This window comes from Meriones unguiculatus, chromosome 9 (assembly GCF_030254825.1).
Source record: "Meriones unguiculatus strain TT.TT164.6M chromosome 9, Bangor_MerUng_6.1, whole genome shotgun sequence".
NCBI classification, from domain to species: Eukaryota; Metazoa; Chordata; class Mammalia; order Rodentia; family Muridae; genus Meriones; species Meriones unguiculatus.
The window spans coordinates 4652115-4677500 of record NC_083357.1 but is presented as its reverse complement, the minus strand read 5'-3'; the positions used below and the strand labels follow the sequence as shown (position 1 = coordinate 4677500).

Sequence of the window (25386 nt, the reverse complement as noted above, 5' to 3'; positions counted from 1 at the left end):
CAGCTTATATCGGCAAACATTCTCCTACTTGCTACCAAGTTATGACACCAACATCACCGTCACTCCACCATGTTTTTTACCAACTTCTACCTCACCGTCAAGTACAAGTCAGCAATCTGGCAATGCCTGCGTTAGCTATCACCTGCTAGGCCGGGAGGATTTTCTTCTCATCAAAGCACTCAGTGCCTGGCCCAGTCTTGTTCAAACTCCAGGCTGGGCCAGTGTTCATGAGGACGAACGAGCATTTCAAAACAATAACATCTACTGATCCTAACCAACCTGTCTTTGCTTATTTTTACTTACTTTGCTCCAGACATACATTTCATACATATGGAAACTTATCTCTTGAAAACTACGTGATTCTAAACTATTACATCCAAGCATCTCTGCCCTGCCCGCAGCTCCCAACCCATCCAGCTCTCCCACCCACTGACACAAAAACACCTTTTTTCTTTTTATAGAGAATGGATATTTTTTCTCACATAATATAGCCTGATTGTGGTTTCCCCTTCTTCCACTCATACCAGATCTTCCTCCCTCATACACTTTCTCTTCATCTTTGGAAGGAATTTCTCACCGTGGCTGGTTTTATTTCCTTTCTAAAGTAAGTTCTGCCTTCTATTCAGTGCTACTATTCTCACGCCATTATCTTTAAAGTCTCTGTGTGCTTACAGTATTAACCATGGCAACATTACCTCCACCTATGCCCAGGCTGCTTATTTGTAGAGAGTATCTCACAAAGGCAGCCCCTGGTAGAATGAATGGTGATTCAAGGCTTTTAATTGAACCAGGTCTTCAGAACTACAGCATCTATGGTTCCCTAAATCAGTGGTCCTCAACCTTCCTAATGCTGTGACCCTTTAATACAGTTCCTCTATTATGATGACCCCAACCACAAAATTATTTTGTTGGTGCTTCATAACTGTAATTTTTGCTGTTATAATGTAAACATCCACCATGCAGGGTATCTGATATGCGGTTCACAGGTTGGGAAGCGCTGCTGAGTAGACCTGCTTCCCAGCTTCCACCGTGGCTAATTACAACTGCTTCATTTCTTTCTCTGAGAAGAACTGAGGCTCACTGCTTCTTGGAGACAAGTTGTCAGGAAGACTGTCTTTCATTTCTCACTACCAACTTTGTATATCCAGACTTTCTGGCCATACTCCCCCTTTCATCTAACGTGAGAGCACCCTTCTGTTTTGAGTTTAAATTCCTATATTTCATTCTACTGATTAATTCCTCCTTCCAAATCATCACCACTTGTCTGTTTACTTTCTACTCTCAGTGTAATCAATATTACTGAGTGAAAATAAGGAAAAATATAATGACAAAAATGACAAGGTACTTAAAAATAAATCTGAGTACTAATGAAATTAAATTACTATTTAATAGGATAGTCATTTCATATACATATGGAAATAAATTGGGTGGGGGAAATGACCTAATGGTAGAATACTTGCTTAACATAAGAAAGGCCCAGGGATTCAGTTACCAAGTGGGAAATAGTAAGATCTGGAGAGGACAGGAGCTCCACAAGAACAACAGGACCAGAAAATTTGAACCAGAGACTCATACTCAAACCAAGTACCACGCAGGGAGATAACCTAGAACCCCTGCACAGATGTAGCCCATGGTAGTTCAGTGTCCAAGTGGGTTCCATAGTAATGGGAACAGGGACTGCCTCTGACATAAACTGATTGGCCTGCTCTTTGATCACCTCCCCCTGAGGGAGGAGCAGCCTTACCAGGCCACAGAAGATGACAATGCAGCTACTCCTGATGACACCTGATAGACTAGAATCAGAATGAAGGAGAGGAGGACCTCCCCTATCAGTGGACTTGGGGAGGGGCATTTGTAGAGAAGAGGGAGGAAAGATGGGATTAGGAGGGGAGGAGGGAAAGGTTTATGGGGGGATACAAAGTGAATAAAGTGTAATTAATAAAAGTTAAAAAATAATTGTAATTGGGTGGTAGATTCATGGATGTTTATCTATTAATCCTCTTTATGACTTAAGATATTACTTATATTTTACATATATCTCTCAGCTCCTGTTCCAGAGCCTGCTGGCCTCCATGCTCTCTGCCATGATGATATGGACTACCCCTTTGAAACTGTAAGCAAGCCCACTTTCTTTCATAAGAATTGCCTTGGCCATACTGTCTATTCACAGCAATAGAACAGTGACCAATACAATAATGTTTTTTTTGTTTTTACAAATATTGTAATGTAATTTATTGACATGCTTCAAGGAATATGTCTCAAATTTATAGAACTTACAGGTATTTCTCTGTCACAAATACACAGACATACCAGCATTTGTAGTTTATGTCTGCCTGAGTCAGAATTTAAGGAAAAATACAGAATGGACTGGAAGTGTAGCTCAGTGGTTGAGCACATTTTTACCTCGTACAAGGTCCTGATTTCAATTTCCAACACACACACACACATGAATAAAATAAATAAATTCACTCATGGCAAAAAGTTGGCTGACACTGATCTCAAGCTAGTTCTTTCCTTTCTAGAGGGCACAGAATGTTCTTCATATTGCACTAAGAAAACACATACACAATAGACACAAAAATAACCAGCAAATGAATGTCCTTCCACAATCAGAAACACAGAGCCACAGCATCTCCATGGAGACTGGGACATATTCAGATCATAATATTAAACCTGGACAAGAGCCTGAGCAAAGCTAAAATGAAAAGTATGGGCAGCAATTAGGACTATTTCTAAGAATCAGAAAGATTTATAACCAATTAATGAGGAAATCGCTAATATAGTAGAACTGATCCCCAAAGCACTCATAAGCTGTGTGCTACATTGTAGCTAGAGAGTAAGAGGGGCAGGATTGGGAGTAGGAGAAAGAGGTATGATGAATTAAACATCTTACATGATTAAATATCCTACATGACAATAAAACCGTAACCTTGGGACTATCTCTTTCTACCTGAAAGAAATTTACAAATTACACCGTGGAAGATCATGGTTCATGAGCTACAATTAAATGCTAAACTTGAACTAGAAGTCATACACATATTTTAGGTGACTGGAAATTAAGTGATACTGAAATGTGAAATCATGACGTCAGAAGTAGAGTATGCTGTACTTCTTTCTTGAACATTCTGTGCTGTTTTTTTTTTTAATTTTTATTTTTTAATATTAGTTACAGTTTGTTAACTTTGTATCCCTGCTGTATCCCGCCCCCTCATTCCCTCCCAATCCCACCTTCCCACCCTCATCTCCTCCCTCCCCCTTTCCAAGTCCACTGATAGGGGAGGACCTCCTCCCCTTTCATCTGATACTGGTTTATCAGGTGTCTTCAGGACTGGCTGCAAAGTCCTCCTCTGTGGCCTAGCAGGGCTGCTCCTACCCTGGGGGTGGAGGGAGGAGGTCAAAGAGCCTGCCATTGAGTTCATGTCAGAGACAGTCCCTGTTCCCCTTATTAGGGTACCCACTTGGATACTGGATACTACCAAGGGCTACATCTGAGCAGAGGTTCTAGGTTGCATCCATTCATGGTCCTTGTTTGGAGAAACAGTCTCATAAAAAATCCCTGTGCCCAGATATATTTGGTCCTTGTGGAACTCCTGTCCTCTCCAGGTCATATTAACTACTCCTCCCCCACCCCCTTTTCTGATTCCCTGCACTCTGCCGAAGGTTTGGTTATGAGTCTTAATATCTGCTTTGATACACTGCTAGGTAGAGTCTTTCAGAGGTCCTCTGTGGTAGGCTCCTGTCCTCCAACACAATAATGTTAACTCAGTAGCTTTACTACAACTTCTCAATAGCTTTAATGCACTTCTAGTCTATTAAAAACAAAAAAACTTATAGCATAGTCTTTACTGAAAAGGTATTCATAAATGTATATATTTTTACATATTTTAGCTTAAATATATAATCCCAGAAGTTCTTAATTATGTCTGAATAAGTTCTTCTTCAAATAATAGTGATTTACCTTTTTATTATCATCCAATACTGTATTCATACTTTCTATCCACAAAGTGTCAATAGGACCATCAAATACAACCCATTTCCGGTCAGGTGATTCTGCTAAGGCAAATTCTCTAAATGTATTTGCCACAATACCATCCGTCCACTGAGAAAAAAAAGAAAAAGCTGAAAAGCTTCTTTCATAAAATAAATTGTATTTATCTTTAAAAACATAGAAATGCTTCTAATTTCTTGATTTAATATGCATTGTCTATAGGAAAGAATATAATCTTGGAGATTACCTCATGAGACACTGGATCAAACTGCCCAAAGAGTTGGCCCATAGTAATTGATTTTGGGTTTACTGTCCTATACATGACTTTTTCTTCCTCTCCATAGTTGCGTTCATTCATAAGCGTTAAAATATCAGCTAGCACATGCAGAACTTTTGTCTTAGCAGCAAAAGGCTCTCCTACCAACATAAAACTATGAAAGGCAGATTATATAGGAAGATGGTAAAAATGAAGTATTTATACCAGCATAGAAAACATTACTCTGTAGCAATCACCATATATAATTTTTGAATTTCTAAAATGTTTTCTCAGATATGGTGGAAATACATTTAACTTCTAAACTGATCAAGTCTACACTGAATTTTCCACAGTCATAACACTATCAAAGATAGCATATAATAAAATGTCTCTCAATGGCAGTGAAATTTTATTATATCTATATTCTTGAATTAAAAACCAAGATATGGAAAGAAGCTTTCATTTAATATAGTGATTACATGTTTCTAAGCTTTCGATTGATATAGTGATTACAAGTGCTCTTTGCCAAAGATTTCCAGACCTCCTCCTGGCACACAGACCTCTCTGCCACTCTTGCAGGTGATTATGAGTCATACAAGGTAGATAATTGCCAGTAAGGGAACTGATAGAGTTCTGTCACCCCTCTAGTAAGACCATGAGCCACGATGTCGAGATATCGCTAATCTTTATGACTATGAGAAACAGAATCTCCCTGATAACCTATGGATAGACAGCATGAGTGAAAAATAAGCCTTTGCATTGTAAATAACAGTGTAGCTTAGCCCATCCTAGGGAAGATGTTCTTGCCATAATAAAAGAAAAACAAAATATAATACATTGGCTTAGAAACCAGGGCAAATTAACAGTCTCCAGAGGATAAATTATTGATAATTGTTATTATACAATGTTAAAATATTTGATAAATTTAATCATTTAGATGACTTGGAAGACAGATAATAATATACCTAAATAAGGGAGAAAGAGTAGTGAATACAGCATTGTTAGGTGCAATGAAAAGATATGGCTGAATTTAATAAGGAATTTCAAACAATGAGCACAGAGGACGTGAGGGAAAGGTCTCTCTGCAAGTGGGTGTGAAAGAGAATAGAGGGAGCTCAGAAATTCAGTAACCTTAGGATTCTCATACACAGCAGCAAAAAAAGAAAAAGAAAAGAAAAAGAAAACTTTCAACAATGAAAACTCAGAATGGTATAAAGGATCAAGCCGAGAACAGGGCTATTTTATCACATTACAAAACTCTATAAAGGATTAATGTGGGTCTCAGTGTAGAAGTCCCCCAACCTTTGGGAGCTACGTTCTAGTCCACCAGTAGATACTCCACGGATGCTCTACAAGTATGTATAAGACCATGTTTTCCCTGCACATTAATAACTGTGATAAATGTTGTTATAAATTGGACACAGTAAGAGAATAACAATAGCTAGTCATAAAGTGGAGTAATTACAATAATAAACTAGGAGAAGATCATATGACAGTGCTCTCTCTATCTCAACATGTGAAATTGTCCCTTAGTGTTTCCAGGCTGCGGCTGATTGACTGTGGGTAGCTGAAACCATAGACGTGAAAACTGCAGGTAAGGAGGGCTACAGTGACCATTTCAGCAGGAAACAAGGCTTGATGCAAACGAGCTGGGAGTGCGGAGTCCACTAAGCTGGGCACAGTTAGGGTTACCACAGGATTTAGAGAAATATGATAATAAACTGTACTTAGGGCAGACAGAGGCTAAAACACATAAAAGCTGATTATAATTTCTGAAGATGTCTACTGATTTCTACCTCCTGTCTCTGGCCTAACAAAACATATAGGTATTCAACTCTGGATATGTGAGGATTGAGTTACTATTCCCTCATTTTAGTATATGTTTGAAATTTTACATAATACAAAGTCGTTCTTTGACTTTTCAAAAATTGTGATTATTAGACCCTAACTTTCTGTAAGCAGAAAATGGCTAGAATCATTCTTCTGTTAGCAAAAATAACATTTTTCTTTCTTGTTACTTCATGCATGTTGAGGAAAGAAGACAAAAATAGGAAGATCATTCAAAGGTTAAGTCAAGTCCTGTGGAAAACAGCTGATTAGAAAGTCCCTCCCAGGAAACAAAGATCAAGCAGAGTTATGTCTAAGATGTTATAAAGAACCTTAAGTTTACACAATTTAAGAGATCTTTTAGAGGAAAAAACATTTTATGTATACATATACATATATGAAATATATAATACATACAATTATGAATACAAAATTACGTATCAACCTTATAAGTTACATATCAATCTTATAAAATAAACATGAAATGTTTATAGCTGTTGGATGGCTCTCAACAAGGAAGAGGTCCTGAAGCTTAAACTCTGTTAGTTTCACAGGAAATCCATCTCTGAAAATGGGGTCATTATGTGCCCAAGTGGATTTCAGAATTGTTTCCTAACAGTGTAAGCTGTGTTTATTTCAGTTTCTAAGACTTCATACATAGGCCAGCCTGGTGTGGATCTCAAGACCATCCTCAGATGGTCACAAGCCATCTGGATTACAGGTATGCACCTGACTCCAGGTTCTTTGTTTTTTGCTGTAAGGTACTGAGGAGGGAGGAGTTATTTGTTCCATAGCCTTCCTAATATACAAACTTTATTGCTTATTTTAGTTCTTTACTTGAATTTAAAGTAACAGCAAACTATAGCAGATAATCAATATTCTCACCCGTGTCGAACAATCATCATTTCATATGTCTGAATAATTTTTTCAAGAAAAAATTTAACAGGCTGAAGATTATGTTCTTGGCAGGTTTCATATGCACATTCCAAAAATTCCTGAAATAAAATAAAAGTGAAATGTGTTTCTATAAAGTGTTATTATAAGTCATGTCATATAGAAAGATTGTTTTCAAATTAAAAAGAATAAATGGATTAATATAAGTATATTAATATAACAATGTAAGTTATTAATGATCATAGCATCTTAGCATTGGATGTGTATTAAATAAAAACAATTATTTGCCAAAATTCCATTTTTGGTTAAGATACAAAAGAATATGCTGGATAATCCTTCATACCATAGCAACCAGGAATAAGCAGAAAGGCTAAAAAAAAATCATTAAAAATTTAAGAGCCAGTTGGGCGTGGTGGTGCATGCCTTTAATCCCAGCACTCAGAGGCAGAGGCAGATGGATCCTTGTAAGTTTGAGGCCAGCCTGATCTACAAAGCAAAGTCCAGGAGAGCCAGGGCTACACGGAGGAACCCTGTCTTGGAAAAAAAAAAAAATCAAGAGCCATAGGCATTGTAGATACAAGTCATTCTGATAGAACTTAAGTTCAGAAATGGATTAGTCTTTCCTGGGTGTCTTGGCTAATTTTATGTCAACTCAACTTGACACAAGCTACAGTCATCTGAAAGAAGGGAACCTCAACTGAGAAAATAACATCAGGAAGCAGGTAAGCCTGTAAGGCATTTTCTTAAATGGCCCAGCCCACTGGAGATGGTGTCACCCTCAGCTGGTGGTCCTGAGGTCTATAAAAGACAGGCTGAGCAAGCCATGGAAAGTAAGCCAGTAGGCAGCACCCTCCATGGCCTCTGCATCAGCCCCTGCCTCAGGTTCCTGCCCTGCTTGAGTCCCTATCCTGACTTCTTTGGACTATGAACTGTGATATTGAAGTGTAAATTAATCATTTCCAGCTGGGTGCCTTTAATCCCAGCACTCTAGAGGCAGAGAGGTAGGCAGATCTGAGTTTGAGGTCAGCCTTGTCTAGAGAGTGAGTTCCAGTACAGACAGGGCTACACAAAGGAACCCTGTCTCAAACAAACAAATGCTTTCTTCCCCAAGTTGATGTTGGTCATGGTGTTTCATCACATCCTGTCAAGATACTGGGCAAACACCACCACAGCTCTTTTAAAGTCCCCTTTATTCTGTTGCTCTCCTTGTGGAGACCCTGTCCTCTCCAGCTCTTACTATTTCCCAGTTCTTACCTAAAATTCCGCAACAGAACAAGAAAATTTGAACATAGGGAACTTCCCAGTGACTCATACTCCAACCAAGGACTATTCATGGAGATAACCTAGAACCCCTGCACAGATGTAGCCCAGGGCAGTTCAGAGTCCAATTGGGTTACATAGTAATGTGAAGAGGGACTGCCTCTGACATAATCTGATTGGCCTGCTCTTTGATCACCTCCCTCTGGGGGGGGGGGGGTGCAGCCTTACCAGGCCACAGTAGAGGACAATACAGCCACTTTTGATGTGAACTGACAGACTAAGATCAGAAAGGAGAGGAGAACCTCCCCTATTAGTGGACTTGGGGAGTGGCATGCAAGCAGAGGGAGGAGGGTGGGTGGGATTGGGATGGGAGGAGGGAGGGACTTATAGGGGGATGCAGAATGAATAAAGTGTAATTGATGAAAAATTAAAAAAAAAAAAGGAATAAAGTGTAATTAATAAAAGTTAAATAAAAAATTAAAAAAAAAAGAAAAGTAACATGCTAAATTTCAGCCAGAGTTCGCATTTACCATTAGCTTCTACTCAAATGTTTCTGTTTTCATAAATGGAATTAAAATATTCAAGATCTTGAAGCAAAAAAAAAATAAAAAATAAAAAAAAAATAAAGTCCCCTTTACTAGCCCCTTTAATGTTATGTACACCTTTAATGCCAGCACTTGGGAGCAAAAGCCGGTACATATCTATGAGTTTTGGGTCAGTCTATCTGTTCTACATGGTGAGATCCCAACCAGCCAGTGATACATTGTGAGACTCTGTCTCAACCCTGCACACACCTCCCCCGATAAACTTCTAGTGGAGGAAAGGACCTAAATATAGCTGTATAGCATATAAAATGCGGAAGAAAGAAACTGTTAAGAGTAAGTATATACCCCAAGATCCAGCTGCATCACTGTTGGGCATATCCCCAAAGGTGCTTCATCCTACCACAGAGACATTTATTCAACCAGGTTTATTGCTGCTCTACTTGTAATGTCCAGAAAATGGAAACAACCTAGATGTTCCTCATCAGGAAAATGAATAAAGAAAATGAGAGTACATTTACACAATGGAGTATTAACCGTCATTTTTAATAAGTGAAATCATGAAATTTACAGGTAAATAAATGGAACTAGAAAAAAAATGATCTTGAGTGAGGTATCCCAACCTAGAAAGACAAATATGGTATGTATTTGCTTATATGCGGATATTGGCTGTTAGGTAAATGTTAAAGTTGCTATCAACTTTTAAAAGCAAGCTATAAATAAGTTTTATGCAAATCTCAGAAAAGCATATTCCAGGAAGCTTTTAAACAATAAAGGAAACTAGGGAAAAAAACAGATGTGCAATCAGGAAACAACAAATAACATGAGTTACTCCTTACATATCAATAATTAACTTGGGGCTGGCTCAGTAGATAAAGGCACCTGCCACCGGACCAAGCCTAACAACTTGAGTGAGTCCCTGAGAAACACATGTTGGAAGGAGAGAACACCTACAAGCTGTTCTCTGACCTCTACATGTGCACACACACACACTCACAGAAGCGGGGGGGAGGGCACACAGAATTTAAAAATTTCTAATTACTTTGAGTATAAATGGATTATAGCCTCTAATAAAAATGCATAAAATGACTGAATTGATTAAACAAACACAAGACCAAAATATTTGCTGCTTATTTCATCTTATAGAGTACTCACAGATCAAAACCAAAGGGATGAGAAAAGATATGCCATAAAAATAAAAATAGAGAAAGAGCAGAGAAAGACATACTTATTTATAAATAAATATTTACAAATAGTAAAAAGACAAAATCAGCTTTAAGCTGAATACTACAAAAAAATTAGAAAACAATAAATAAGTCTTCAACAATGACAAAGAGGACAGTTTTTCAACAACAAAACAAAACAAAATAAAGCAAAACAAAAAACCAAGGCAGGGCACTTAATGATACACAGCAAACACCAAGGCTCTAAAGGAGACATGAACTATAAGACAGTGACAGTTAGCAGGCTACTCTCAATACTCACCAGACAACCAAACATCAAATCAATAAAGAAACAAACTTGAATGATACTTCAGTCTAAGTAAAGCTAATAGACCTAAACATTCTCCCCAAATAGCAACAGAATACATATTCTTAGGTGGATGAAAATTTTACAAAATGGACCATATATTAAGCTACAAACCAAGCCTTATGGATTTAAAATAAAATCCTATCAAGTATCTTTTTATATTTATTTTTTTCTTATTTTGAATTTTGTATATTTTAATAGTTACAATAATCACAGGGGTTTTGGTAAATCTTTAAAGAACTAATATCAATCCTTTTCAAACTCTTCCAATTTTTTTTTGAAAAATAAGAAATGTCTGCAAACTTCCTTTATAAGAACATCCAAACAGAATAAGGTCCCCAATTTAATAAAGGTTTGTAAAGAATCGAGCCATCAGTTGAATTTATTGTACAGAGTAAGTCATTCTTATGGGCTTACTTACCTTGTAGTCAGCTTCAGGAAGCCTAATACCAGGAAATAAGTCACTAGTTATCCCATTGAATAAAGGTATGTCGTGGGATAGAAACTTTGGCTCATTTACATCTTTGATTGATCGAAGGAGCTAAAATCACAAAAAGGAGGATGTATTTAATTGCCTGTCCTATTATGTCCACTGCACACACCCTTAGTCAAAAGCCGGTTCATCTTAGAGTGCTCAGAGAATCTCCATAGTGAAAACTAACCCTGTGCTTACCAAACCTAACGGCCTTTATGCTTTGTATAAAGTACAATAATAAGCCTAATATTACATTCTCACTCTTATAAAAGACCTAGAACAGCAACTCTCTTTCCTGGTTAATCTCACTAGAGAAGCTGTCTTTCTGCTGAGGCTTTCTTAATGCACATACTTAATTAATGCTTACCAGTATATCCTCATTTTCAAGGGGGTATTTTAGTTTCAGATTTCCAGCTGCCACTAAAACGGCTTTCACTGCTCGCATTCCATAGTCATAATGAAACTGTGATGACAGCTGCTCTGAGCAAAGCCTGTAGGTCATTACTATTTTCACAGACAGAGGTTTTGCATTCAAAAATCCATAGGAGTAGAGGGAGATTTCTGCTATGAGGGCATAGTTTGGAACCATCATAGCTACTGTTCTAAAAAGAACCTGAGGCATATAATAAACAAAATATATTACTTACATAAAAGAAGACATGTTTAAAGCTAAGCAGCAGACACAGGATCAAAAGATATCGACAGTAAAGTTTATTCCTTAAATGAAACATCTATTTATAAACTATTTTTTTCAGCAGTAGTTAAATGTTTTTATGTTCTTGCTAGTTTGGGATTTCTAAAAATGCTTTCGAAAGCTGGGCACGGTAGCATACATGGATAATACTGGCTATTCACAAGAGTGAAACAGGAGGTGACAAGTTCAACGCCAGACTTGGCAATTCAGTGAGACTGTGTCAAAATAAAAGTGAAAGTGGCCTTGTGAGGCAGTTCGATGGTGGAGTGTGTAGTATGTCTGAATCCAAGCCCCTGTATCGCCAAGCAAATAAGGTTTTGGAGGTCAACCTTAAACCAAATGGAAGTGAGAAAAACGAAACGACAAAATATGTGGAGGGATTTATAACATTTTAAATGGATTGTGCCATTATGTTTTATTAACAATCTTAGACTCTTTAAAAAAAATTACCTTGAGGTTGTCTGGCAGTTCAGAACGTCCTGCATAGCCGGGATTCATGGTAATAGCTACAAAACAGTTTGGGTTGAGCTTAAGCTCTGTCCCTTCAAAAATGAAGACATCCAGTTTCTGTTGAATGGCTCTCTGAATGCAAAGAATCTGCTGTGCCACCACTGATAACACTTCCAGCTCAATTCGATTGAATTCATCAAAGCAAGCCCAAGCACCGGAAGAAGCCAGCCCTTTGAAAAACTAAGAAGATGGAATGAAAATGGTGAATTTTCTTAAGAAAGGATATCATCTGTTAAAAAAAGAAAGAAAGAAAGAAAGGCATTTGACCTCCTAAGTCATAATTAAAAGTTAAGTTTAAAAAGCTCCAAGGCTATTATCAATGTCTTTGCCACTAAAATGAAAGGCCCAAGCAACACTTAAACTACAACCCCAGTAATATTAGCGCATGCATTTGCTTGGTGTGCACAGGTAGGTAGACCCAGCTGTAAGCCAGTAACATTTGATATTACTACCTTTCCCATTGCTAGATAGTCCAGCCCATCGGAGCAGTTGAATACTACACACTGTACGGCAAGAGCTTTAGCCAGGTCCTTGGTGGTTTCAGTTTTCCCTGTGCCTGCTGGCCCTTCTGGAGCACCACCAAGGTTTAAATAGAAAGCACCTATCTGAAAAAAACAAAATAGCATGTGTGAAAAGAAATCTATGATTAGCTAAAAACAGACAAAGTAGATAGGTGTTGGCCAAATGAAGTTATTCGTATCTGTAGCTTCAGGGAAGCTCTAAATCATTATGTTGTTCCGTTACTTTTCAGCCTAGAATGTCATGGCTATACAAATAGAAAGTTTAAAGGGTCTCCACAGCAGGACATGTAACAAACTCTCCTTGTCGTCTAATACTTCACATATGCGTAATTCCCCTTCAAGAACAGTGAATCTAGCTCTGAGGGAGTCAAATTAATTCAGGGTACTTTTCTTCCCAAAGTAGATGTGGGAATGTAAGTAGAAGAGAACAGAGGCGCCTTCCAGATGGCTAATTACGAAGAGGGTAAACACCTGAAATAAATGGTACAATTGGGGCTCCTATTTGGAAGACAAACAAATGCATCATCTGTGACTTCTCTAGATTGTGCCTTTCACTCCTGGTACGGTCTCTATTTTCTGAATCCCCAAAGAACTGCTCTATATTACCAATGTTACTGCTCTCTACTTTGTATTAGAGTTAATATGCATTCTTCTTTTTCATTAATCAAAGTTTAAATTCAGCAGTATATGAGTTATTTCCCTACTAAATCACAAGCACAAGAATCCTCGTTTCATCTGCTACTAAAGAACTCAACTTTATATTCTAACCTACTCATCATTTAATGAGTTGCTGTTTCTTCATGCTCCTCCTCGATTCGCAGATTGGATTGGCAGATGCAGCAAATAAAAATACATAATGCATAGGGAAACTTAAATTTCAGATGGACAATGGATGATTTGTTAGCAGTTCCCTTGTTTCCCATGCATTATTTAATCACACACACACACACACACACACACACACACACACTCTGCAGATATACCATGTAATGATGCTTCGCCTAACAATAGATGGTGTCGATGACATGTGCCACACAACCTCACCCTGTTGTCCATACCATCTAGTTTTGGGAAACATCTAGCTTTGCAAATGCGTATTTTGTGGCATTTGCATGAGACATAATCACCTAAAAAGATTTTCCAGAATACATCTCTATCCTTAACTGACACATGACTATATTTTTAATCATTTGAAATTTCCAACAGACATTGCCGTGGGGTTTTAGCAGCTGTGCTTCTGTCTTCCCGACCCAGCCCAGGCCTCTACAGCACCTCCTACTTTTAGTTCTGTCATTCATAGCCAGCGGCAGTAATCTGGAGTTCTGGAATGGAGCTGTTCCCTTGACTTTCCTGCACCTCTCTAGTATCCCACTGTAAGAGTGGATGCTATTTTCTGAAGATCTGATTTTGTCTTTTATCTTCAGCACCTTTCTTTTTCTGATTAGTCACGGTGGAAGTGACTCATGACTTGTATACAATAGAATTCAAACCATTCGTATACTGAAAGGGGAGGACTGAGGAGTAAATACTCTATTTAGGGGTGTGGCAATCTGAACAGGAAAAGCGTTTGTAGCTCAAGCATGGCAACCTGAGGTCAGTCCCTGAAACCAAGGGGAAAAGGCTAGAACAGACTCACTCCTGACAGTCGTCTCTGTGGTGTAGACACATGCTGCAGCACACACCAGCATTCTCACATTCCATAAATATATTATAAATGTATAAACAATTATGTTATATGTGTACATGTATATCATCACATATACACAAATGTAAACGTGCATGTATATACATATATACATTTACATGTATTAAATATTATACACATTCTATACAAAACATATAATATATACAATATATAATATACTATACATGTATATATAATAAAATGATTTTTGTGAAAAAGTTGTGGTTTGGAAAGGATAAGCGCATTTGATTATTAGAGATAAGTTACTAAATGAGGAGCCAGTGAGATGACAAAGCAGGTAAAGGTATTTGACACCAAGCCTGAGAACCTGGGTTTAATCTGCATGCAGGTCCCATCAGGTAGGAGAGAACAGAACACATACACACATAAATAACTGTAAAAAATATTTTAAACAAATGAGACCATTTAATATTAAATATGGGCAAGAAAATAAATTCTGTACCAAAAAGTAATCTTTAATGTGTGGACAAAATAATGCAAGTGCATACCAATGTTCTATAACATCTGTCAGTTAGAGGAGTTATGACAAGTCGAGGTGAGTTACCAAGATACTCATAAGCATATTTTACGTTGCAATTAATGATACGAACTCGCGCATTCTCATATTCCCAGTAATAACGAAGTTGAGCAAGCCACTGGAAATCTGTATCATGTGAGACACCTAGAAAGAATGAAATAAAATCATTAAGTGAAAATAATTTGAAAAGTAATCTTTTTATCATAACAGCAAATATTAAATAACTCATGTTTTCAAATTAAAGAAAAGATCATTTACTGGATGGTGGTGGCACACATCTTTAATCCCAGCACTCGGGTGGCAGAGGCAGGCAGATCTCTGTGAGTTCCAGGCCAGCCTGGTCTACAGAGTGAGTTCCATGACAGCCAGGGCCACACAGAGAAATCCTGTCTCGAAAAACAAGCAAACAAATAAACAGAAAGAAAGAAAGAAAAGATCATTCAAAAAGAATTTCTATTAAGAAAAACTTCATTTCTTTGTTTCTTAGAAGCTATCAATAGTTTACATTTTATATTAAAGAAACAGTGACCTACCTATCTCAATCATGTCCATGACAACATCCCTAGCGTGGACATCAATCGTAACCAAGGCTCCCAGTGTGGTTCTGGTCTGTTTAGACAATTTCCCTCTCACCAGCTCTACGATATCATTTAGTTGATACTGGAGCTCCTGGTAGTACTTCTTTAGTCCCTACGAAGTTACAGTAGTTTAACTGATGTTATGTACAAATGCATGGCATATAACTTACATTTATCTATTTATTATGAAATAAATGTTACTTCATATCTATTTCAGAAAATACGCGGATTATAGAATTAGTTTATGTAATATTAGTAAAAACAGAGCTTTTAAAAAGTATATAATTTTAACGCTACATATAAAAATCGAGTAGGGTATTATCTTTGTAAAGAGCAGAGAAGCAAACAAAGAAATACAAAAATAAAAAAAAGAATGCTGTTGTTTAAAATCACTTAATGCTTTACCTCTGGTCCTCCACTGATAACTTCCTGGGTCTCGGAAGTCCAGAACATCTGAGAAACACAGAGAACAACCTGGCCAGGCCACTCTCTCACCCAGTCCTTTCTCGCAGATTCTGGATAAGCCTGAATAATTAAAATGAATTTCTCTCTTGAAAAGGTTACAACAGAAAATAGAGCTGTAAACATCTAGCAGTTTTTAAGTTCTTTTGCTGGGCTAGTTGTCAAGTTTTTGGTGAACAACAAATATTTCTATTATAAGGAAAATATGAAAATTTCATTAAACCATTTAAAAAGTCATGCATAAGAGGTGTGAAGGTTATGAAATGGGTTTGTGCTTAAATATGATTTATGAATGTACAAAAGCTTGCAAGCAGATCAAATATATTAGACTTCAAATATATCTTCGACATCAAATAAAATTTGATATCAAATTTTAATTGAAAAGGAAACTTGCTGCTTAGTGTTAATTGTCGACGTGACAGACTCCAGAGTCACTTGGGAGACAGGCCTCTGGGCATGACTATGGGGGGTATATCTTGATTAATAGAGTCAAGAAGACCCATCTTAACCGTGGTGGGACTGTTCCCTGGGCAGAGGATTCTGGAGTGTATAAAATGGAGAAAGAAAGCGAAGCACTAGCAAGCATTCATGGTTTTCTTCTTCCTGGTTGGGCCCGCAATGTGGCCAGCTGCTCTGGCTCCTGCTATCTTGACTTCCCTGTCACAACTGCCTGTACCTTGAATTGTGAGCTAAAATAAACACTTTCTTCCTTAAGTTGTTTACATGAGGTTTTTTCATAGCAACTAAGACAGAGACCATATAATATATTTAAAAACTGGGCTAGTAATTAGAATGTATATGTTACTTATCCAAAACTTTTCTAAAAACTTATATAACCAGGATATATACCTACATTTATTAAATTATATACATTTTAACAATCTGTACATTGGAGTTTGAAATACACTTTCATCTATTACTAATACTTTCGTGTTTCAAAAGCTTTAAATGTATTTTGGAGGAAAGATTTAATAGTTTAAAAGTAGCTTCCTTCTGCCAGGCGTGACACATGCCTTTGATCCCAGCACTCAGGGCAGAGGCAGGCAGATCACTGTGAGTTCAAGGCCAGCCCGGTCTACAAAGGGAGTCTGAGACAGCGAAGGCTACACAGAGAAACCCTGTCTCAAAAAAACCAAACCAAACCAAACCAAACCTCATAGATAATTTGAAATAACAAAGTAATATAAGCTCTAAAGAAAAGTAATGACTGCCAGATCCACGGCAGGGACATTTTCTATGCCAATGAAAATAACACTCCATGGGCAATATTGATGCTTTCTTATGTGTTTTTAGTTTGAAATGACAAAGAAGAAAGAAAAAACATTTATTGCAAAAATGATGAAGCTGCAGAAAAGCCATCTCAAGAGAAAAAGTTCTGGGCTAGAGAGATGGCTCCGTGGCTAAGAACATGTACTGCTCTTTCAAAGGACCAGAGTTCAGTTCGCGGCACTTACGTCTGGCAGCTTACACTGTCCAGGAACTCCAGGTCCAGAAGGATGTGATGTCTCTGGCCTCCACGGCACTTGCACTAATGTGCACATATACACACACAGAGAAACTACACGTAATTAAAATAATAATTTTGACAGATAAGCTTGCTCGGGCACTTTTAAGGGAAAGGCGATGTCCCTCACGCAGTGACTCTCTAGACATAGGCTACAAAGCTTCTCAAACTACGGCTGCTGAGCACCTGCTCCTTTGAGGTGTGAAGGCAGAACAAGGTAAAGCATATATTTCAAGATTAGAATGACTTGATTAGCGTTAAGTGAGGTACATAAAAGTATCCAGGGGCTGGGGGCTGGAGAGACGGAGCACTGGCTGCGTCTCCAGAGGACCTGGGTTCAATTCCCAGCACCCATATAACAGCTCATCACTGTCTGTAACTCCTGTTCCAGGGGATCCAATACCCTGACACAAACATACATGTAAGCAAAACACCAATGTACATTAAAAAAAATGCTGGGCATGGTGACTCACACCTTTAATCCCTTGGGAGGCAGAGGCAGGTAGACCTCTGTGAGTCTGAGGCCAGTCTGGTCTACAAAGGGAGTCCAGGACAGCCAAAGCTGTTATACAGAGAAACCCTATCTTGAAAATAAAGTGTCCAGGGACTATATTTCCTTCTATTTATTATGTGACTCATGTGTGTTCATCTCATTTAGAATTTTAAAGTAGTTAAGCCTCAGAAGCAACAAATGAACTAGATAATTTATTGAACACCAAGCTTGAGAGTGTCTGACCCTAATCAGCAACTATTAAAGCACGTGGCTGTTTGCCTACTAGAAATACATAAGTAACACTGCAAAGTTTTATTTGCTGAGTTTTTTTTAAGTGTTTGTTTGCTTATATGTTGTTGGGACAGGTATATATGCCAAAGTGCACATGTGACAATCCAAAGACAACTTGTGGCAGTCAGCGGATCCATCATACGGATTTTAGGGCTCAAACTGTCAGGCTTGGCTTCAAGAACCTTTACCTGCTTAACCATTTCTATGGTTATTCCTTATTTTTGGTTTTGTTTTAAGACAGAATCTCACTGTGTAGCCCAAGCTGAGCTGGAACCATGTAGCCCAGATTGCGGTCAAACTCTGGGCAGTCCACCTTCCTCGGCCTCTCCAGTGCTGAGACTGTAGCTGTGAGCTCCCATGTCTGGCAACATGGCAATTCTGACATTTAGGAAATAAAATTCTTTCACAAGCCTCCACAAACCTACTTCTCCTCCAGGCATTCCCCCAGAGTAAATCTCATCTATATGCTCCTGTCAAAAATATTCAGGTGGGATTAGGAGGGGAGGAGAGAGGGGCTTATGGGGGGATACAAAGTGACTAAAGTATAATTAATAAAAGTTAAAAAATATTCAAGTGATTTGTGAGACCTTCTCCCTTCTCCCCCTTTTCCTATACGATCAACTTAAGACATGTTGGAATTAGATACAGAAATATTTCTCATTAAGTTGCTCCACATCTCTCAGCACTTGCATGGTGTTGGCCTGCATAACCTGTTGTCTATGCTAACACAAGGGTCTCCTAATTTGTCTTCCTGTCCTGACCGTCTACTAATCTACCCTTTATACCGTAGTCCTAGTGGCATATAATATAAACCAGATTATGAATTTCCCCTGATTAAAGTACTTTTAACCTTCCTATGTAAAATAAAAATGACTCCCTGGCCTATTTTCCTGTCAGCCTTCATTTGTCTTCATACTCTACTCAAGGCACAGAGATCTTCTTACAGTGTCTCACAAATCCTTGAGTCTGAGTCCACAGACTTTACACAGGATACTTGTCCTTTGATTCATGTTTTATCTAGGTATTTTCTATTTATCTTTTATATCTCAGTCTCAGGCTAACTTCTGCTAGGAGCCTATTACTGGACCCTCTCCCATTCTAAATTGATACCTCTATTATTCTTCCTGATACTACATTCTCCTCTTATAACATACCTCTACTGTTGTACGGTTATTATGTCTATTATTCTTGTCAATTCTTACTAATGATGTTAGAAATAGAGAAAAAATAATGTTCACCAAACAAATAAAAGAGCAGCATTTGCAGAATGTATCTTACTTAATCCTAAGAGACATACCAGCCTGGATGCAGCAATCACGTCGTGAATACTCCTGAGCATTAGATCTTCGACCTGAATGAGCCATTTCTCTACAGCACCCCTCGCTGCAGATGTGGAAATGAGTGCAATCAGCTCCACTCGCTCACCCTCAGAGCTGTACATGGCTTTAATATCCAGATTAGGCAGGAACTCCAATTTGGCAATGCCCTCAAAGCACTTTTTTAAGTGTGGCTGAACTCTGAGTGGATCTTTGGTCTCTGACAAAATCTCTAACATTTCATCATTAGATAAAAAGAAAAAGCTGGAAAAAATATGATAATAAGATAACATTAGTGGCAGTTCATCACCCACAGAAGAGGTTTTAAATTGCAGCACAGTTGACTGTCTACCATACCGAGGGAAGAAAAGTCGCTTTTTTTCAAGATATGCATTCAGTCCTTTCATTATTTTTTCCAAAAGGTCATTGCAATTCAGTAGCTTTTCCAATAAGCCTGTTAAAGAGGTAGCAGCAAGAACCTAAAAGACACAGATTCATATGAGACACACTTATGTGCTTTTTATAAGACATAAGCATTAATATGCACACGTCAAAGTGTTAACATTTTTAAAACTTTATGAAATTAGTAGCGAAATACTCCCTTCCACCACCCCCCCTTTTAGACAGGTCTCACTATATAGTCCAGGCTGGACAAGAATTTATAATTCTATTCTTGCTCTAGGCGCCACCCCCCCCAAAATGCTGAGATCGTAGGTACCACATCCAGCTTTGAAATTTCTTTTATAATGTGAAAAATATTAAAATTCAGTAAATCATATAGATTGCACATCCAAGAACATTAGTTACAAATAACGTATGACTATTGTGTCATATGTCAAGAACTTATTATGTTCTTGTAATGACTTAATTTTTTATTTTAATTGTGTGCGTGAATGAAGGCATGTCTGAGCTCGGGTTTGTGCATGGGAGTGTGGTGCCTTGTGAGGACGAAGGGGCCGCATGTCCCTGGAGCTGGAGCTACAGGCAGTTGGGTGCTGCTGGGAACTCCACTTGAGCTCTCTAGAAAAGAGAGACGTTCTCTTAACCCCTGAGCAGTCTTAATAGTGCCTATGTTTTTAAACGACATGGGAAGAGTCTTGTTAGAAGGGTGTGTGATTTAATTTTAGTTGTTATAACTATAAATTTTGAACTTAAGTTATAGCAGGTTTTGGCAGTGTATATCTCACTGTCCAGATCTAGCCAACTGCTGGTTTTTGAATGATCCTCAAACTAAGAATGTTTTTATACTTTCAGAAGGTTAAAAAATTTACAGGGGGTTAGTTGTGTAGCTCAGCTGGCAGCGCGTTTGCTCAGCTTGCATGCAGCCGAGAGTCCTCGTGCCAGAGCCATGCATAAACGGAGGTGCTGGTGCACAACCAGCCCCAGAACCCCACAAGCAGACGCAGGAGGGCAGAAGCTCAGGGTCATTCTCAGCTGCACAGAGAATTTGAAGAGACTTGGGCTAGAGGCCTTGTCTCAAAATTAATGAAAATTTTAAATTAATTTAATTAAATACATTTAATGATAAAATGAAGATAATGCTATTTCATAACATAAGAAACAATGTTGTCAGTATCTACAAGCAAACTTTTATTATGGTAGGAACACACCCATTCATTATATATTAGTTCTGGCTGCTTTTTACCATATGATGGCAGAAGTAAGCAATAATAGGCCACATGCCTCATAAAGCCTAAAAAGTGTATACCCTGGCTGTTCACATACACACACAAATTCTGATCTCTAATCTACAAGAAACCATGTACTAACAAGCTCCTAAAGTCAGTAAGATAAAAATCCTTGAAACTCATATTTCTGTAATGAACTCTCAATAAATCTAGTACTTATTTAGTTTTCCTCTCAGCATTGGAAAAAGTTATTTCTTAAGTTGAATACATTTAAAAAGTAGATGCATTTAGTTTATGCTAAATGTGTGGAAAAACAGTTTTCAACATTAGGAACACGTACGATGTATTCTTTTTAAATTATTTATTTATTTATTATTACAATTTATTCACTTTGTATCCCGGCTGTAGCCCCCTACCTCACCTCTTCCCAGTCCCACCCACCCTCCCTCTTCTCCCCTTATGCCCCTCCCCTAGTCCACTTATAGGGGAGGCCCTCCTCCCTTTCTATCTGACCATAGCCTATCAGGGATAGCGTACTCTTCGTAGGAGAGACACATAGAAATTGAGACCAATTGAGAGTAGATTCTTTCCCTAATTAACACTTCCAAGCAAATATAGAACCACTTGTACTGATCATGCAGTCTCCATCCTCTTCTCACTATTTTATGTCTCTGTTTACTTCCTGCAGTGGTTGTATATAGTGGGAGTCAAGTAAGTTAACTCCCGTCCATCTAAAGTAGTTACACTACACACACACACACTCACACACATGAGTTGCAAGTAGTATTTTTATGAATTTAAAAGTAAATTATTTTGATACTTTGAACAGACATTTTTATTATCTTTCCAGTTTGTACACAATGAGTAAGTTCTATTTTAATAATTAGAATAAAAGTCAAATGTTTTCTTTAAACCCCACATAAGGTTCACTTATCATAACAGAGAAAACAAACACTTCACCTTTGGGTCTTTAGCACAAAACCTCATGATATCCCTCCAGTGCCTGTCTACTGTCTGAAACTGACGTCCTTCCTCCGGCATCTGCTGCATGATATCCTCAGAACAAAAGATGGGCTCCAAGTACAGCCACTGAGCTTGCACTTTTAACCACTCATCGATTGTTTCTTGTATCCGAATCAGACGGTCCTCCCAGGCCTTAATAAAAAGCATACTGCACTAAATTCCAGTTTTTAAGAGAAAAACTATAAATTTGGAAATAAAAAGAATACTTAGAATTCACTATTGTTTTACTAGATCACTTCTAAGAGTCTCACCAAGGCTTAGAAAAACATAGGAGGTATAGGTTTCCCTAAATCAATGGAACTCATATTTCATTTCCTAACCTCTCAGGGAATCACTCAGAATCTTAAGTGGTATATCCTGCTCTGCAGCAGTGATGTCCAAACTATGGGTGATATCGTCCAGCATCCCAGGCAATGTCTCAGAGTCTGTTAGCTAATACAGCTAATGGGGGAGGATGCTTCTAATATCTAGTGAATGAGGCCAGAAATACATCTAAACATATTACCATATGCAGGAAAGCCCCCAGTGCAAGGAATTATTCAGCCGAGGACCTGAGAGATAGCTTAGTGGGTAAGAGCACTTGCCACCAACACTGACATCTTGAGTTTGGAGCCCAAAATAGGGGATCACACAGTGGAAGGAGAGAACGGCCCTCTACAAGTTGCTGTCTGACATCGTGTGCTGTGGTATGCCTGCATGCACACACATACAGCCACACATAGAAATAAATAAACATACAAAGAAAGAAATGTAGATTTGAAACAAGGATTGGTTAGTCCCAAATTATCAATAGTGTAAAGTTGAAAGATCGTGATTTACATTAGTACAGCGTTGAAAGAATTGAAATTAAAATTTTAAAATAAAGTAAAATAAGCTTCAGAGATCGCCTAGAACTAGTAAGTGTATAGCTGAAGGTCCTAGGTTGGGAGTTTCATCTCTATTTTTTATTTTCAGTTTTTTGAAATAGGGGTTCTTGTGGAGAGCTGCTTTGTTATGTCTTCACCTTGGCCTTCACCTTGAGACGGAGAAAAGAGGAAGTTTCGCCGAGTTGCTTAAAGTTTATCTGTGTGACCTTGAACCAAATCCACCCTAGGGAAGTAGTTTTTGGAAAGGAGTTAGGTGTTTCCTCGAACCTTTTCTTTGTGTATTGATGCGACTTGTCTTTGCTTTGCCTATAAAAAAGGAACCCCGGAATAAACCCACACTGCTTCAGTCATACTGACAGCTCTCTCCAGCTGATCTCATGTATAGTGTGATTTGTTTTAATTATTTTAAATCCTCACTCCCCACTCAGGTACTGTTCGACTCTGCTGGAGGGCTCAGGCAGTTTCTCTGGCCACCCTGGAATTTATCTGTGGACCAGGCTAGCCTCGAATTCAGAGATCCACCCTCCTCTCCACCAGCCTCTGCCTCCCAAGGGTTGGGATTAAAGGCGTGCACCACTATTACCCGGCCAAGTCTGCTTTTTTAAACTATAAAAGAGTTTCTAAATTACTCTTTTTAAGCAAGAAAATATGTGTGTATATATATATATATATGTGTGTGTGTGTGTGTGTGTCTGTGTGTTAGAAATGTATATTATATATACATCTATACCAATATATATAATTTTAATGCACACATATATTACATATAAATAAATTTTAACCAGAAAGGCCAGGCTAGCCAGGTTTGTAGGAGCATATCCAGTGTTATGTCCTCTTTAAAAACCACAACTGTTTTCTTCAAATAAAGGCAGCCAAGATCATCTGTGAATCACTGTTTAAGCTCAAATTAAGCATTTTACATAAAAATGTATCAAAACATCACAATGTACCACATAGGTATATAAAGTTGTTACTTGCCAGTTAAAAATACAATAAAAATTATGTCTGCCCAGGCAGGGGTGGCACAGGCCTGTAATCCCAGCACTCAGGAAGCAGAGGCAGGTAGATCTCTGTGAGTTTGAGGACAGCCTGTGAAGAGTTTAAGTTAGCCAGAATATAACTCCATTTTGAAATAAAGATCTTGACTGGGAACTGAATTCAGGTACCAGGAAATATCACAGAATGTACACCTGGCAGAAAACAAAGTTAACTCTCCTAGCAACAGCCTGCAGGAAATATAATAGAATAAAATGCTTCATAGAAAATAGAGACAAACTCCCTGGCAATAATCAATGGGAATCAGTTGAGAATCGGGTGGGAAAAATCTCCCCAATGTTTCAGATATGGTTTAGAAAAATAGCCATTATGATTATATGCCTTAGCCATTGTGATTGTGTGCCTCAGAAAAGGTCACCCTGCCCTGCTAAACTTCACCTAATTCTGTAACGCCAAGGCTTGTGCCCCCCTGCTTGCTGCCATGGAAACCCCCTGCTCACAGACTTTCCCTTTAAAAATCCTGTTCACTCAGAGCTCGGGGTCCCACTTCTCTACTGCTGTGCCAGTGAGACTTGGGTCCCGAGTTCGATCACTCTCGTAATAAAGCTCTCTTGCAATTGCATCGAGTCATCTCCTGGTGGTCTCTGAGGGTCCCGTGAACCTGGCATAACACCTGGTCTACAAAGTGAGTTCCAGGACAGCCAAGGCTACAGAGAAACCTTGTCTCAAAACAGAAATGAACAAATAAAATCTGGTTTTGAAAAACTGCCTTGGTTTGAATCTCAACTCTGTCGTTTAACAGCTAAGTGAATTTAGGGGAAATTACCAATCCTTGGTTCCCTCACCCATTTAGACAGAAACAACAATGCCTGCCGTGAAGGGATGCTGTGGGAGTAAATCAGATAGGAAATGTGAAACCACTCAACCAGTGACTAGCATAGTTAACAATGATCAGCGCTGGGATCAAAAAACTGTGTAGCTTCTCTTTTCCTCAATTTAGGTAGCCTTCAGTTAGAATTCTGACTTTATCGCTAGTTACCCAGCACGAACTTCAGGGCTTAAGTCCTGTTCGTGAGTTGGAGGACAGAGCTGCGGACTACAACCATCAAGTTGGAGTTTGTTGTTGTTGTTGTTTTGTTGTTATTGTTGTAAGAGACCAAAGACTTAAAAACCAGTGGGTATTGTTTTAAAGGCTAGCTAGGTGAAGACATATCCAGTAATGCCCTGAGGGGAAGAACTAGCCTTACTGCATTCTGCCCACTAATTATACAGTTGCTAGGAAACTGGCCCATGTGACCAGGCCAGAACTGTTTGTAGTCTTGGCGCCTAAAGTGGACCAATCATTTCAAAAGTCAATTTCCCTTTCCAAAGCATGTAAGTCCCTGCTTACGTTTTTCCCTTTAAAACCTCTGTACCCCTAGATCTTGGGGCCACATTCCTCTCCTCTCCTGTTTCCGCAGGAAGTTTGCATCCTGTGTTTGAACGCCTATACAATTTAAAAACCTCATGT

General features: G+C 38.4%; 1 protein-coding gene across 1 annotated transcript in view; it reads right to left on the bottom strand.

Annotated features, from left to right (window-relative positions):
- Dnah12 (dynein axonemal heavy chain 12) overlaps nt 1-25386 on the bottom strand; it is a 166890-nt gene that overhangs the window by 98931 nt on the left and 42573 nt on the right. Inside the window, exons 20-32 of the mRNA XM_060390747.1 lie at nt 21952-22146; nt 19721-19842; nt 19345-19627; nt 15703-15822; nt 15253-15409; nt 14691-14863; nt 12429-12581; nt 11917-12156; nt 11140-11385; nt 10719-10838; nt 6957-7066; nt 4236-4419; nt 3959-4099 (exon numbers count right to left, since the gene is read on the bottom strand). Of these exons, the coding sequence (XP_060246730.1) occupies nt 3959-4099; nt 4236-4419; nt 6957-7066; nt 10719-10838; nt 11140-11385; nt 11917-12156; nt 12429-12581; nt 14691-14863; nt 15253-15409; nt 15703-15822; nt 19345-19627; nt 19721-19842; nt 21952-22146 (2244 nt within the window). The remainder of the gene's footprint in view (nt 1-3958; nt 4100-4235; nt 4420-6956; nt 7067-10718; nt 10839-11139; nt 11386-11916; nt 12157-12428; nt 12582-14690; nt 14864-15252; nt 15410-15702; nt 15823-19344; nt 19628-19720; nt 19843-21951; nt 22147-25386) is intronic.